Genomic DNA, 15,799 nt, shown 5'->3' with positions numbered 1-15,799 from the left:
ACCATACAACGACATCGCGTGGCGGAAAAAGCTGTGATCAACTGTGATAAACACAACGAACATTGTCAGTGTTTACGTTCGTTCATCCTAGATAGCGCCAGTATACCATTTATATCGGCTTCGCGAACAGCTGTTTCGTTTTTTTGTGTATTTCTTCGTCGGGATGATGTGTATTTAATAATTAATATGTTAGTTCTGCTTAGCGTTTACGTCGAAAGTGTGCATGCTGTACCTATATGTGCTTACAACTAAAACGAGCTTCCAAAGTGTGGTGTATCGTCGTGAAAGTATCTTGAACAAGCACTTTGATTAATCGAGGTTAAGTTTCCAAATGCAGTCTATTCCAAGTGTTATCCTATTTTTCCGTTTGTGACCTACAGAAAATCAACAAGAATTCCTCGACGAGTACAGAAAACATGTGAGTACAATTTTTACAAAGCATGTTCTCTACAATACAGTCTCGCGAACAACATTTAGTTTCTTCGGATCTAATTTGCGTCTGCGGACGAATGAAACGGATATTAGCTAAAAATTGCCGTGTACGGGAATTTACGACGATCTAAATCGATAAAATCTATGCATGTAGAACCATACAAGGGTAGAATCTAGACAAACATTTAATCGAAACATTGTCTTTCATTATTCTGTATTGGATTCGTTTGTTTTTGTTATATCGTACAATACGTATATTGACACGTTTTCCAGTTGTAACATACGCATACGCGAGTGGCGTAAATTGTGACGAATGACAGACGGAAATCATTCCACCTACAAATTTCTACTTCGTTCATCGGCTTTTAGTGTACGACACAGCGATTTCCATTCTTTCGAAACTATCTAAGGCATCTTCGGTTAAACATGACAACCGTAGACGTTCGTTGCTTTGTCACATTGTTTCTTTCTTCGTGTATACGTACGTGTATACACATTAGAAAACATTTTAACCTCCAACCGTAGTAAGAAGTTTATGATTCATCGTAATCATACATTTCAAACTTATGATTGTTCCAAGAATGAAAAAATAATCATCTCCTTCATGGACTAAATGAATAAAATTGGACTAGTCTCAGTCTGTTGGTTATGTATACGGAAGTCGTTAGGCAAAGAGGAATATTCCCGTCCGCGAGTATTGTATACATAACACAGTAGGTGTCTCTGCGCATAAGATTTATTGTTTCGATTGCTGGTATACTATTGAATGGTTCGCGTTTCGCCGAGAAACGGAAATGTCTATATTTGTCCTGGCAAGTGCTTAGGCTATCCGCCTAGACGGTCGAACGAAATCCGTGGACATTACACTCATCATCTTATTCTATTCGTGTGAAACAATTTAAAAAGTGTATTATAAATAAAGGCAGCCGATTGTGTCCGCCCCTTCTTGCCCCCCATACGTTCTAACTCTCTGTCCCTCGCTTTTCCATTATTCCCCTGTTTCGCAGTTGCATAAGCAATACCATACATGTGTCGATAGATCCTCGAAGAACCGTGTCAACTGCTGTAATTCCCATGCTCGTTAGTGGCCGTAAACTTTTGATTGAACCGCCGCGCAAACGGCGTTACGACACAATGTCATCGTATACGAACCGACTGAAGTGGACACGAACACTTTTCAAGCGTGTTATGATCCCTAAGTATCTAGTAATTTGGCTCGACGCGTTCCCCCGACCACACGCGTCCTTCTTCCGCGCGATAAAAACTTTTGGCACAATTTCTGGTTCGCTTGACACGCTGGGTCGTTCCTTTTGAGCATCATTCTCAAGCGTCAAAATACACAAACCCCCGAACCGTTCATTAGTTCCGGACAGATTTCACGCAGAGTGAGGGCGTGCACTTTCCTTTCCCTTCACATTCGCCAGAAAATACGTCGTAGGTAGTAACCGCCATTTTGCTGCCCTCTGTATGACGTGAGAGGCAGCGGAACAAGAGAAAAATGGAGGGAAAAAGGTTCTAACCGCCGTATCATTTTATCGTGTGCTTCTAATTTTCTCCTTGGCCGTTTGCAAACTTGTAAAATATTAAACTGCCAGATATAATAGGTACAACGGTGAAAGATTCACTGGAGGCAAAAGAGGGGGAAATTTGAGGAAAAGGGGATACGTGATGGGTAGTGACGTGACTGATACTGTATCGATATCCTTTCTCTAAGTTTCAATACGGTATTGATACATATCAAAGACGTAGATATCAAAAAGAATCGATACCTATTTGATACCTACCCGAAAATATCGATACTTGTTTGATACTTACAGGAGAGTATCGGTACCTATATGATATCTACTAGAATCATGAATACTTCTCGGCAGCGCGTTCATTCTGAGTCGACGAGCTTCGAGCGCTGAACGTCGATTTGTAATTCATACATATTCAAAAGTATACATTTTTCATGCTATATATTTCAATTCATTTATTACAATAGAAAACACATGAGCATAAATTAGCAATGTTCCATAACAAATCAAAGGAATAACAATAAAAACCATATACATATTTGTATACGCAGGGGTAAAATAAACGAAATAAAACATAGAAGATATTCGTTTTTTGAAATTTAAAAACCGTATAAATCGAGAGATGGGTGTATCTGTAGATATCAAATAGGTATCGACACTTTCGTGACGTATCGTACGGGTTTCGATTCGGTGTCGTATTAGATTGGTATCGATTCAAGAAACATCAGTATTGATACCAAGTACCGAAAGTTTTGATACGTGTCGATACTTCCCACTGAGCACTTTGGGTATTGAATCGATTGAATATCATCAATAGCATTGGTATCGATCCCATCACTAGTGATGGTGGATCGTCAAGCACAGAGAAGAATAGGGAAGAAAAGCAGAGGGTGCCTGCGATATATGTTTGTTTCCGTTCGGGGGGGTTTTGAGGTAAGGGTTAGTAGGGGGCAAGGGGAAAACGTATACACGTGTGCATGCGCGTGTGTACGTGCAGGGACATAGGAAGACGGGGCGCAAGCGCGGATCGGACGCGGTGAACGCTCGACATCCGTCGCGTGGCGCGAGAGTTTAGAAGTTGGCTTCGGTCTTTTAGTATCGGCCCGTCGTTCCTTCGTTCGATCTCGTTTGTCTCACCGTGCACAGGGGACAGTTTTATTTTCTCTCGATCGTGGTTCATCCCCCTTTCATCGGAGCTAATAAACGTGTCACCACGGAGTTTTGTCACGTGTACAATATCGACAATTAATTCGGCAAATAATTGCGAGCGCATCAGTTCGCGATGGAAGTGTGCAACACGTCGCCGCTACATCCTGCCGATGTCCTTCGTTGACCGCGCGAAATTTCTGTTCCGATCTCTTCGATGTCGTTTAATCATGTACCCATGGCGATTGGTGATCACGACCACTCGATTGAAATTCGATGGAACTTCGTCCATCACGCGTAAACACTCGGCGTTTTGTCAAAGAGGAATCGTGGGAAAGATCGGAACGGGTTGAACGAGCTTCAACCTGTGTGTGTTTGATCAACTGAAATATAATGGGCGATAGACATTTTTCGAGGCGTGAAATGTCGATGCTCGAGGAGAAGGACCGACGAAAGAGGAACACCGCGCAGCAAAGGTGGCGTATACTCGCGAAGACGTTGATCGGTACCCAGGATGGATTCTTCGGGAACACGGAGGAGGACGAAGTGTCGATACGTCGTTTCGGCAGTTTCGATCTACTGAAGATCGTTCGTCTGGAGAACACCGGGGAGGACACGTACTCCAGATGGTACGAGTATTCCGCCATTTTGGAGAACATGTTGTACAGCGTGCGTGTACGGTGGATCACGAAGAGTTTCACGGCGAACGAGCTGATCGGCTTCAACAATACCGGGAACGTGTGCATCTGGCCGTCGGAGGAGTGTCTGGCGTATTATTTGCTGAAGAATCGCGAGGTCTGTCGCGGCAGAAGGGTCCTCGAGCTCGGCGGCGGTATGAGCTGTTTGGCGGGCGTGATCGCGGCCAAGTACTGCGGTCCAAGCAGTGTCGTGCTGACCGATGGGAATCCGACCAGCGTGGAGAACGTTCGTTGCATCGTCGCTGGAAACGACCTGGCCGATTTCGTCGAGTGTGGGGTCGTTCAGTGGGCCAAAGCTGCTAAAGCGATCCGAACGGCCAGATCAGCACGAACGTCCGTTTACGCGAATTCCAATGGCCTTCGAGTTAAGGTGATTCAACACTTGCGACCTTCTAGATTACCTTTCGGTTTTGATCATTTTTGCTTGCTGTATTTACAATCTGTAAATCGAGAGAAATTGTCGGGGCAAGATGTAGCACAATGGTTCCAGTGCTCACCCCCACCCCAGTTGTAGGGTAGTATAATACCCTGCAATGTTTCTGAATTGAATGTTTTACGTAGAACTGGACTACTGGAGACGACGACGCGCAGGTCGTCCCGGAGAAATTGTTCGACGTGATCCTGTGCGCGGACTGTCTGTTCTTCGACGAGGCCCGTTCCGATTTGGTGGAAACGATCCACGGCTGGCTGACGAACGACGGCCTAGCGCTGGTGATGGCGCCCAGACGAGGCACGACGTTCCAGACGTTCGTGGGAGCGGCCGCGAAACGTGGTTTTCTAGCACGACAGATTGATCGTTACGACGGCACGATTTGGTCAAGACACTCTGAGCTGTTGGACCACAGCCAGGAGTATTGTCCGGATCTCCATTATCCGATCCTTCTGGAGCTGACCAAGCAGAAAAGGATGATGCTGCCCGGATGATAGGGGGATCGACGGTGGACAGAAACGACGCGCAGTGGTACATAATGACTTATTTTCCTTCAAATCAGTGTCGTAATTTTTTAGTAAACTTGAAGGTCGCTTTTTCAACATTCTTCATAATGAATTTCAAATTCGTTGCTCATTTCTTTGTATTTAACGAAACATACTGATTTTTAAGATGACAAGATCAGTATCTGTGGAATTTTTTGGTTACGAATTTAAATTCACAATGCCGAATCCAATATGGGAACGAGAAATGTTAGAAAATAAACTTATTTAGAAGAAATTTAGTATGTAAAGATTTTCGGGGCCGCTGATTACGAATATGTAATAACGAAGCAAATATTTCGACATATTAGTAGGGGTCACAATTGACCCAGCTGCCGTCATTGACGGTTTGTACCCCAAGGGTTAAAAATCTGTATGTTTCATTGAATATAAATAATTTTTATTGATAGAAAATTTCATTAAGAAGAATTTACAAAAAAGAGCATCAAATTTACTAAAAAATTACGATCCGTAGACTGATTTGAAAAAAATAAGTCACTGTTCACCATTGTGCGACGAGAACGAGGACGATCCCCGTGGTTCTTTGATTCCGTCTCGATATCTTTCCTTCTTCGCGCGTTATCTCGAAAGCTTCTGGTCCTACGATGCACGTTCGTTCGCAACAACGATGCATTATTACGAATGTCTTCGATACATTTTTGTTTTTCGTTCCCATACGTTGTTTGTTATCGTAATGAAAAAAACCAAACGCTTGAAAATACACGCTTGGTGTCGATCGAAAAATCATCGAATCTATGAACAACGCGGTAGCCTAGCTGTTTTTCTACCTCTGTATAGTTAATTAACGCTTAAGGATACGTTTGCTTGTCCGCGAGACGGTGTAGAATCGTGAAACAGTAGTACGTGTTCCAAGTACCTGATTTTAGACTGATAGCATTGGATAACGAAAATCACAACCCTCGCAACTATAATATATATATACTTAATTAACTATTTTGAAGAGGAAAAAGGGAATTCGCTAGTTGGTAAATGCTCGTGTAAAGTTAACTTGCTCCGATTATGTATCGTCACTGACTGCCAATGACATCTATGACGGTATATGACACGTTGTTAACCTCGAAGTTGGACGATCCACGAAACGAAATAGTTTTCTGTCACTTTTTTCCTTGTTCACATTAGGGAAAACGTTGAACGTGGTGAAACTTGTAGGATACAAATAATGCCTTACAAGGATTAACGGCGAATCCTTATATCTTTGCAAGCGATTACGAGTTAATCGGCCCCCGCTCGACAATACCTCAAAAGTACATGTTTGAAACCTGTACAGTGCTTGTTTGGTCGGTAAAACCACTGTAAAACCGAAAGCCTTCGATAGTTGCAATTATCGAGCTTATTGAGATTCTCATAGATAGGACGTACTCTTATTATTACGATACTTTTTTTCACCTCCTTTAACCTATCTTTTGTTTTTTTCCTCCCACTCGATACGATACACGTGTCCTGTTAGAACGTACCTTTGATAGTGTTTAAATGTCGTTTAAGCGGTAACATAGCGTTTAGTGTTCGAAACGAATTTCAAGCTTGCTCTTGGAATATTTTCGACGAGTAAGTTTTCGCGACTTTGTGCTGGTCTCCTTGTCCCAGTGTCTTCACCGTAGCGAAACAGGACCAATCGTGTAAGGTATAGGTTAGGATGAAATTCGAGGGCCCAAGACACGTTTAGACACATTTGGACACGTTGTCCGAACAAATTGATATGCTACTATACATGGTTTTCCTAGGAATATGAGAAGAGAAAAAAGGAGAGAGTGAGACTGAGAGTGAGATTGTATGAATCGTACCCTATGGTGATCGTGGATAGAATTCGTTACGTAACGTGTTACGATTAATCGATACATCGATACAGAGGCGACCAAGTATCCTAACCAATTGGAATAGACGGACTAGTTAGTATACACGTGCTCGAAATTGCAATCATCGGAAACATAGTTATATATTTGTTGATCCATTTCTTCGTTTAATCGTTTGTTTATTTAGTTATTTATTCTTTTATCCCGTCCCTTACCTTTAAGGTACGTTTTCACGTGACAGTATATCCTGATTTTTTACGGTCATGACACTGAATGTTATGATTCTTGTCGTCGTGAAAATTAGATGGCGTGACATAGTTTACAGTGTCATACAGTGTCACGACAGTAAAAGCGATGACTTTTACTGTCACATGAAATCGTACCTTTACACCCGTTTGCGCGAGGATTAAAAGTAAACGTTGCTGTTGATTCCAGCCAAGATCACGACTGTCCATGATACGAAATAATTCTATGCAAAAAGGGGATTTTTCTTGATTATTTCGCATGTCGCGATTAGCGAGTTTGAAAACGGCGGGTTCACACGATTACCTCCAAGGACCAATACGCGGTTAAGTGAAACCGTATCTAGTCGGTGCTACCAAATATCCTGTATCGAGTACCTAGTCTATATCGCTGCGTAATTGTACGAATGTACCAAAAACGTGTAAGAATATATATCAAGGTTAATAAAAATATTTTCACTTAAAACAACAACGCAAACCACGCTTGGTACCCTACGGTTACTTTCGTTTGAACGGAACGCAAGTTCAATTTCTGTGCGGTAACACTCCGCAACACGGAAATCTCGAGACCCTGGGAGTTTTATCATTGACAAAAGAAATTTATTATTAGTACGTGACACATAGATGTTTATTTATCTTCCCTTGTACGTAGAAACGCGATGCAGTTGGTATACCGCGTTCCCATCGATTCTGGTAGGACGATATGGTTACTCTATTATTAACCTCTCAACGGGAAATCACCCTGTGGCTGTTGTGTGAAACACTATTTATCGGCAGCATCGTTAGGACGATGAAACGCGGCAGATTGACCTTGATTCTATTCGATGATCCTTGTGCGAAACGTGGTGAAACACAAGTATTTATTTGGCGAACGTTTTTCGCTGATCCTTGGCCACGACGAGTTCTCGGTCGCGTTTGACTTGGCAGCGTCTATCCTTAAAGGAACTTCAGGCAATGTGCGAAGTTTATTGCCAATGACACGTCCGTATCTGTGTTCGTGAAGTGGTTTTGCAATTCAACACGATCCCCACGATTACGATTCGTCTCGACGTGATCGTCCGACCATCCCAATCCTAAAAGCTATCAATCCCAACGACTTCCAGTTTCGTTTAACCCTTTAACGGCCAGTGTGACGTATAAGTCACATCTAGGAAATCATATTTTCAGGGGTTTTGTCATGAAAATAAAGGTATGGTGCACGTATTGGCACAATTTTCAAGTTCACTCATCGTGTGAAATGATCTTTTGAACAAAAATTTTTTAAAATATTTTAAATGGATTGGTTTAATACCTATATTTTCGACTTCAAAATAACAAGATACAGTACGTATATCAGTCTCATAATTTCGAAATAACGATTTAAGGGTCAGTTCGAACTCTGTAGACCATCTTCCTAACCTATGCCGATCGGAACTTCACACCAAACAAGGAGCAGGTATTTTCAGAGACGATGCAACACGCGGTACTTACTTATACCCGCGAATGAATTCACGTGAACAACGAAATCATCTTTCAATCGATATCGTGATCGTACGAATCGCATAATGACTACGTAGTTTTGATAGATCGATAGATACCACGTAAAAGAACTGTTACTGTGTTTAAACAATTCCATTTGATCGACTATCGTGTCACCGTTTGTGAAATGTCCATCACCATTTCACCAAGACCAACATTGTATTTTGCATCTACGATTGCGGTATATGGGCTCTTTGCTTCGAACAAAAGCCTCGTACGCCGTTTGTTGGTCTTCCTAGCTGATAAACGATATTCATCCTTTCCATTCTACGCGGATTCAAGGTCCCTCGACATACGAAAAACCGTTCGTTTATTTCGTCTTATCTCGTTTTACGGAACGTGTTTTGTCTCTCCCTTTTAGCGCGCGCGTTTCGAACGCCGGAAGGTGTTTACAACCCTCCATGATAAAATTAGAACTGTACTGTACTCTATTCTATTCCGTTCGGACGTGAAACGATAAAACGATCTACGAGAAGGATCCCCAGTTCGAACCCCCATTTTACACATGCATCTTCCAAAACGGAGACGAACGATCCGTTTGTGCGTTCGTATCAAGTTCGCGGCGAAACAGGTCAAAGAAGAAAATAAAAAGCAAAAATGAAATCGAAAAGTTATTGTTTTCCACATAGCGAAACCGAACGGCGAACGCAAAGATGTTAAATCGTTTGCAAAACATTCACGTGAACGTGTATAGGGAGGAAAATGCTCGGCGTGCCATTAAACGTCAGGCAGCTGCCAAACCAAACAAAACCGTCGACACGATTCGCCCGTAATTCGCAGCTAAACAAGAGCTATCAGCCGTGCTCGAAAGCTTCGCCGACGGGCCAACACGAAAAGAATATTTATTACTTTTCCCATTCCGATCCCACCTTGGGAACACAGATCGGCGAGACGCGATAAACCGGATTTTTTCTTTTATCGCGAACTCGTACGAATTCGCGCATAAAACTCTATTTCCGTCGAATTTATCTTCTATTTATGTTCCCATTCGTTCGTCGGTCTAAACGGTATTCGGCCCTTTCAACTTCTCCCGGGAATATGTATCGGTGATGTGGCCAATTCTCGTTTCTGCATCCACCGTTCGATCCGGAAGTGATTTTACAGGTGCGCCGCCGAGTCCTTGTGTAATCGTCGAATAAAAGGTAAAGCCGTGAACGATGATGATCACGGGCACAAGGAACGTGATTACCTAAAAATAAACGGTTGCGTAAAACGAAGGGAGCGCCTCGTGTATCGGTCCCCGGAGCTATCTCGCGATTATCTCACGGATGCCAATTGTTCTTGGCTGGCTGCTCGTACGTATGTTCTATCGAACGACTCGAGGGACTAACGCGTGTGGATACTGTTCCAACTCGATCGTATAATAGGTTAATTAGGTAACTCGAATTTGTTAAGCTTGAAATTTTCAATTACTCCGTGTAACGTATCCATCAACCAGTCCTGGAGAGGATCGAAACGTTTTGAATGGAAATCTGTACTTCGAAAGTATACACGTATGGTGAAAAAGAAGGAAGAAAAATATACACAGACGATCCACCATCGTTCTCAATGGTTCTATTCGCCTGGTCCCCTTTCCCCTACCCTGGTTCCATCCCATTCCGTTCCGTTGCGATTAACCAATTAGACGGTCTGTCGATCTGGACTTACGGAATCCGAAGAATTCGTATACATCGAGTGTTCCGGTGTTGCAGCATATTCTACCACGTTTATTTATCACCAAAGTACGCACACACACACACACACACACACACACACACACACACACACACACATCGGTGTTTTGAAAAGCGATCCCGTGGTCTGAGAAAATCCAGAGATCATTAGGCTGTCAACCTGTCGAACCCCCGTGTGTATACGTGCTCGCGTTTGCCGGAAAAAAAAATACGTCGGTGCCCCGATACAACGAGGTCGGTCGAAGCGTATTTACGATGCACACCTCTAATCGGTTTGCAAGCTACGCAGCTCTCCCTCCATTACCTATCTATAGAACGGTGTCACTATTAATACAGACTCTATTATTAATAGAGGGCGCGGCGTCGTTGTGTTGGGACAGTTGTAATTTTCCTGATGCGGCGCGATTCACTCCTCCCCCTTTCCAACCGTTGAAACTCCGCTCCCTGTTGATCGTTCCCGGGCCTATCAACCGTTCTCGTAAACTGATTTATCGGTTGACACGTTGCTCAGGGTCCTTGGAACAAATGCCTTTTTCAGGTCACGACGTTCATTCGTGTCTTTTAAGATCACGAATGTCGTACGCAACTGACTGAAAACTACGAAAGTCGTAAAACTTTTGGTCAAACGTTGGCCTCGAAAGATGGTACCCGTCACGGATTCAGTTCCTGATCGAAACTCACTTCTTGATTAGTTACTCTTAAGTGATCAAGAATTGGGTCTGTAACAGTACCTCATTCTGAATCACTATCTAAAGAATAGCCTCGTGGAGTCTTTCGGTTTCATCATTTTTAATGATTCGTGGCGAACCACCAGTAATTAATGAATTATCGATTACGCTCTTTTACGGTTTCGATGGTCCTTGGAGTTGGGTGCACCGAAATCGGTACATCATTTCGACATCGTCTCTCGCACAAGAGGAAGAACACGGTAAAAGTGTTCTTGGCTTTCGATGTTCCAGGGCGGACTATTGGAAATCCCAAGGTCGGAAATTCTGCGATTTTTGTAAATGTTGGATCGCCGACAACAAGCCCAGCATCGATTTCCACGAAGGCGGCAAGAAACACAAGGACAATGTCGCGAAACGTCTCAAAGAGATCCATAAAAATAGCGCGAAACAGGCGAAACAAAATAAGAAAATGGAGGATGACATCAAAAAGATGGAGACCGTAAGTGTCTTTTATCTTCCCTTCTCCCAGCAAGCTACCCTAGTCGTCTTGGCCCGAACGAATACCTAAAGGAGGGTTTAATGTTTAGGCAGCTATGGCCGCTTACCTGAAAGACGTCGAGAACAATACGAGAGACATGACCGCCGACAGGATCATCGAGGAAAAAAGGACCAGAGGAACGACGAAAGACGTGCGTGTGTACACATCACGAAGATATTTCCTCTTGTTCGGTACCATGATAGCACGACCTCTAACGTCTTATATTGCTTTCAGACGTCGAGTTCGAATTACCCGCCAGCGGCTAGTTCCGAGGACACCGCCCCCAGATTCAAATGCAAACCTTATCAGGTAAGAACGATCGCTGAGATTAGACAACAATGGAATATCAACATGGAATGTTGCGTCTTTCAGTTTCCCCAGGAGATCGACCCGTGCGATCCAACGTTGTCGCGAAGCAAAGGGGAATACCAGCACAGAATCCACCAAAAAAGTGAGGGCAAGCCTCAAGGAAAGGGTAAATCGAACAAGGGAAAGGGAAAGGGGAAGAAAGCTCAAGAAGAGGATCGCCCGAAGAAACTGCCGAGAACACTTTGGTACGAGGCCCTCAGTCCGGAAGGATACACTTACTATTGGCACATCGAGACCAACGGTGCGTCAAATGACCCTCTGTGTACACCACGATCGTCCCAAAAGATTCTCAGTCGTCTTATCTCGCTGTGACCATTCGAGTAACCTTTCATTGTTTTTCCCCCCCCAATTTTTATATTCACGCCATTCCAGCTCGACAACTGTGTTTCCTGTGGATACGCACCTTAACAATTTGACTTTCACAGTGGAAAAGGCCGTACATAGTCAAACATAATTTATTTCGTTTTTTAAATGTCATAATTCGTCGAAAATGTGTGCGTCGAATTAACCATCAACGGTCACTTAATCTTTTGGGGTTATCGTTACCCCCGTGTGACCGTTAGGGTTAATAGAGGCTGTTGATCTTATTTTGAATTATCCTGCGATATTAATTTTCTACAAAAATTTGGTAACGGTATTTAAATAATCCAGCCTGTTTGCAATGTATGTGTCATATTTGGGTGACAAGGTAGTCACAGTGTGGAAGCATTTAGTAGCACGCATGCTCGTTTTTTTCCGGCCAGCGCAGAATCCGTTTGGGAGCCGCCCGATGAAGGGTACATGACGTTCGCCGAGCAAGAAGAGGAGGCAAAGGAGCAAGCTATCCAGGAGCAGTTTCTCGAGCAATTGGAACAAGAAGAGGCGGTCGTGAACGTGGAGCTACTAGAAGAGAAACGGGCGAACGCTGAACGGGAAAGGCTGAGACAATTAAGGAAACGAAGTGACTCGCCTGAAGAAACGGAAAACGAACAAGTAGCGGATGGAACAACGAAAACTATCAAAGAGGAAAATCGACCGTACAGAAGGGACTATAGTATCCCTGAAAAATCACATCCTTACGGGCCTTGGCAAACCGTTCGGAATGTGTAAGTATTCGATGCGTTTTTCGCTGGTGTTTAGGGTATTCCCGTAATCTTTCGATGAACATTTAAGAAAAAAAAAAATGTTTCAGCGTCACGACACCGATAGACCTGCAGCTGCCACAACAGAAGCAGACGCAGTTGCCGGTTTTCGAAAAAGCGGAACCACCTCGCCCACCCCAAAGGATATTCAAAGAGAAAACGATCACGCAAATCAACACGGGCGACAGCGACGAGGATGGCCGACCAACCGCATTCAAGAAACGAAAAATCGGCAACAAATGTGTACGAAAACGATTAAACGACGACTGATAATCGTACCTATGGGATCTGTCTCTCGTACCATTCTCTTTTTTTGACTACTCGAGACAAACGAATCCCCATTCTATACTGTGTATAATATACTTTTCGTTTACTCGAGATAATACTCGAAATCTTTTTATCGGAACGATAACACTTTTCCGGTTTATTTGCTACTTCATTAAATAGCATACCGAGTTTTATTTACTGTTCGATCGGGTTCCGTTTAATTACGGTATCGATATATGTTTACAAAAATTAATTTCCTTGCGAAATCAATTTTACAAGAGATCAGTAAACACGTTAACTAGGTCGTCTATTACGTACGATTAAATATATACAATAAATATGTTCGTGTGCATGTTCCTACCGTATATACAACTTCCCTAAAAGAACGAAACCGCAGTCTTCTTTGAACAAAGACTCGCTCGAAATCAACCGTTGAAAAAATTATCAACCGATGTTCGTGAAGGTTCTCGATATTAATGGAAACGCGCGACAATTCCTCAGAATCAGAAAGTTCAATTAAGAATTTAAATTTGTTCAGGCGGCGGCATGTTTTTCTCGACGATGTCTAACTCGCGAGACACGCCGTTCAGTCGATTCAGGATCGTCTGAAGCGGCTGACCCTTTGTTTCTGGGATCAGCGCGAAAACAAAGCCGAATGTGGCCATGCAAAGGGTGCCCAACAGTAGGAAGCATCCGTGCATCCCTAGAAGGCCGACCAGGCTCGGGAAGAATTTCACCACGAGAAACGCCGTGATCCAGACGGAGAACAGTCCCATGGTTATGATCGAACTGGAGATGTCACGGCTGAGTATCTCCGAGGAGATCACGTAGGGGCCCGGGCCCATGCCCAAGTTGAAGGCGATCACGTAGACGGATAGCGCCACCACGGGGATCCAATTGAAAATGGTGACGTCGTACCGAAGCGTTTGTAGGTAACAGAAACCACCGAGCACGTAGTGACTCGTGCACATGCCCAAACACGATATCAAAAGCAACGGTCTTCTGCCGAGCCTTTCCATCAATGATGTGGACAGGTACGAACCGAACACTTGTATGGCGCCGACGATGATCGCCGAGGTGTTGGGCGTCAACGAGCTCCCGGATATCCTGAATATCGTTTCCGTGTAGCTCACCTGTAAATGTAAAAAAAAAGAAACATGTATATACAATACGGTTCAGTTAGCATGTAAATACCACGGAATTACAGAAGTATTGGTTTGTTTACCATAGCGAATATACCGCAGAGTTGTTGACCACCGAACAGCCCCAGCGTGATGATCAGTCCCCTGACGGTTGCTCTGTCTCTTATCAAATCTGATGGTTTTATACGTTTCCCAGAAACGTACAGTTCTTTCGCCTCGGCCCGCAGACGCAGCATTTCCCGTCTCACGGTCGGCTCGTGGCCCGCCTTTAACCATCTCAACGATCTGCGGGATGGAAAACAGAAATGGTAGAAAGTAAATCGAATGTAGCCATAAATTAGAATTGCAGAGAGAATTCTCCCTACCCCTAGGGACAAGGTGATATCACATAGAGATATGTAAAAAAAATTGAATAACGAAAAATCGGTTCTCGATTTTTTTAAAGACTGACTCGATCCACAGAAAAATCGAGCAGCATAGAATCGAACATCCCTATCCCAAAACATTTGCTCACCTCGCCGCCTCGAGAGGTCGATTCCGTCGCATCAGATACACCGGCGATTCCGGGACGAATGAAAAGACCGTCAAATACAGGAACGGCACCGCCAGCATGACGATCGCGAACACACGGAACGACAGGACCGCACCGATTATGTAGCTCAGCAGAATACCGCCGTTCAGGATAAACACCAACAAGCTGCCCAGCATGCCCCGTATCCGATCGCACGAGATCTCGGACACGTAGAGCGGCACAACGTACAGCGTCATCGCGCTTCCTACACCCGAGAAGAAACGGGCCACCAACAGATGCGCGTGTTTTGTCGCGAAGATCGTCAACAGCCAGGATACGCAGACCGGTAACGCCGCCAGGCATCCTGTCACTTTACGTCCGAACCTCTCCGTTATCGTGCCGACCGTCAGCGTAACGAAAGCGGCCGTCAAGCACATGATCGCGGTCAACCAGGACGCTGTCTCGTCCGTCATTGGTTCTGTGCCCACTGGTGGATTTTCGCTTTGTAGCTGCGGCATCACCGGCGATTGCCAACCTATCGTCATTCCGTACGACAACGTCGAAATGTTCGCTGAAAACAGAATTCGAATACATTCCCTTTTTCTTGCAGCTTTTTTTGATCGTGCTCCACCTTAACGCCTCAAAGATTCCCCCCTAGGATAATAGTAAACCGAGTTCTGAAAAAGTTTAATAGCTGCTACTAATAAAGAAGGTATATAGGTAAAACTGTTGTCGATCAGGTCGAGAATATCAATGATTAGATAATTGCCCCCCAAAATATTCAAATTGCCCCTCGGCGGGAAATACTGCCTTACAGGATAACGTTTCCCTCGTGTGTACGACTTACTGATAACAGCTATGAAAAACTGTCGAAACTTTCCAGGCTCGACAGCTTCCTGCCCCTGTGTCATGTTTTCCTGTCTTTCGTGTTGATCATCGATGTAGAACGATTCCGAGGTACAGTGTGTTCGCACCCCTTTACACAGATCTTGTTCTTGCGATCGATTACCTACTTACTGTCGGAGATCGAATACCCGCTGAATTTATACGGGATCGGTAGTCACCCCATTTACCGAACTCTAACGAATCGAATCTATCCTTCTTATCTTTCGTTTCACCGTCACAGAAACGTAAGTAACATATGTGTGCCTGCTTACTTCTTTGTATACTCGAC

General features: G+C 43.9%; 2 protein-coding genes across 2 annotated transcripts; one reads left to right on the top strand and one right to left on the bottom strand.

Moving 5' to 3' along the window:
• Positions 1 to 163: 163 nt before the first annotated feature.
• LOC107187187 (WW domain-binding protein 4) lies at positions 164 to 13,039 on the top strand. Its single transcript, XM_015575205.1, has 8 exons — positions 164 to 287; positions 381 to 418; positions 10,969 to 11,176; positions 11,265 to 11,366; positions 11,450 to 11,524; positions 11,588 to 11,825; positions 12,333 to 12,669; positions 12,756 to 13,039. The coding sequence occupies exons 1-8, from the start codon at positions 237 to 239 to the stop codon at positions 12,973 to 12,975; spliced, it is 1,269 nt and encodes a 422-aa protein (XP_015430691.1). The 5' UTR covers positions 164 to 236; the 3' UTR covers positions 12,976 to 13,039.
• A 38-nt stretch (positions 13,040 to 13,077) lies between these two features.
• On the bottom strand, positions 13,078 to 15,586 carry LOC107187169 (facilitated trehalose transporter Tret1-like). The gene is made up of 4 exons (XM_015575181.1): positions 15,473 to 15,586; positions 14,629 to 15,196; positions 14,198 to 14,399; positions 13,078 to 14,105 (listed from the first exon to the last, which is right to left on the bottom strand). The coding sequence occupies exons 1-4, from the start codon at positions 15,534 to 15,536 to the stop codon at positions 13,497 to 13,499; spliced, it is 1,443 nt and encodes a 480-aa protein (XP_015430667.1). The 5' UTR covers positions 15,537 to 15,586; the 3' UTR covers positions 13,078 to 13,496.
• Between the last annotated feature and the right edge of the window lie 213 nt (positions 15,587 to 15,799).

Source organism: Dufourea novaeangliae, unplaced genomic scaffold (assembly GCF_001272555.1).
Source record: "Dufourea novaeangliae isolate 0120121106 unplaced genomic scaffold, ASM127255v1 scaffold99, whole genome shotgun sequence".
NCBI classification, from domain to species: Eukaryota; Metazoa; Arthropoda; class Insecta; order Hymenoptera; family Halictidae; genus Dufourea; species Dufourea novaeangliae.
Note: the sequence above shows the minus strand (reverse complement) of the source record. Positions and strands in the feature narration are given on the sequence as shown.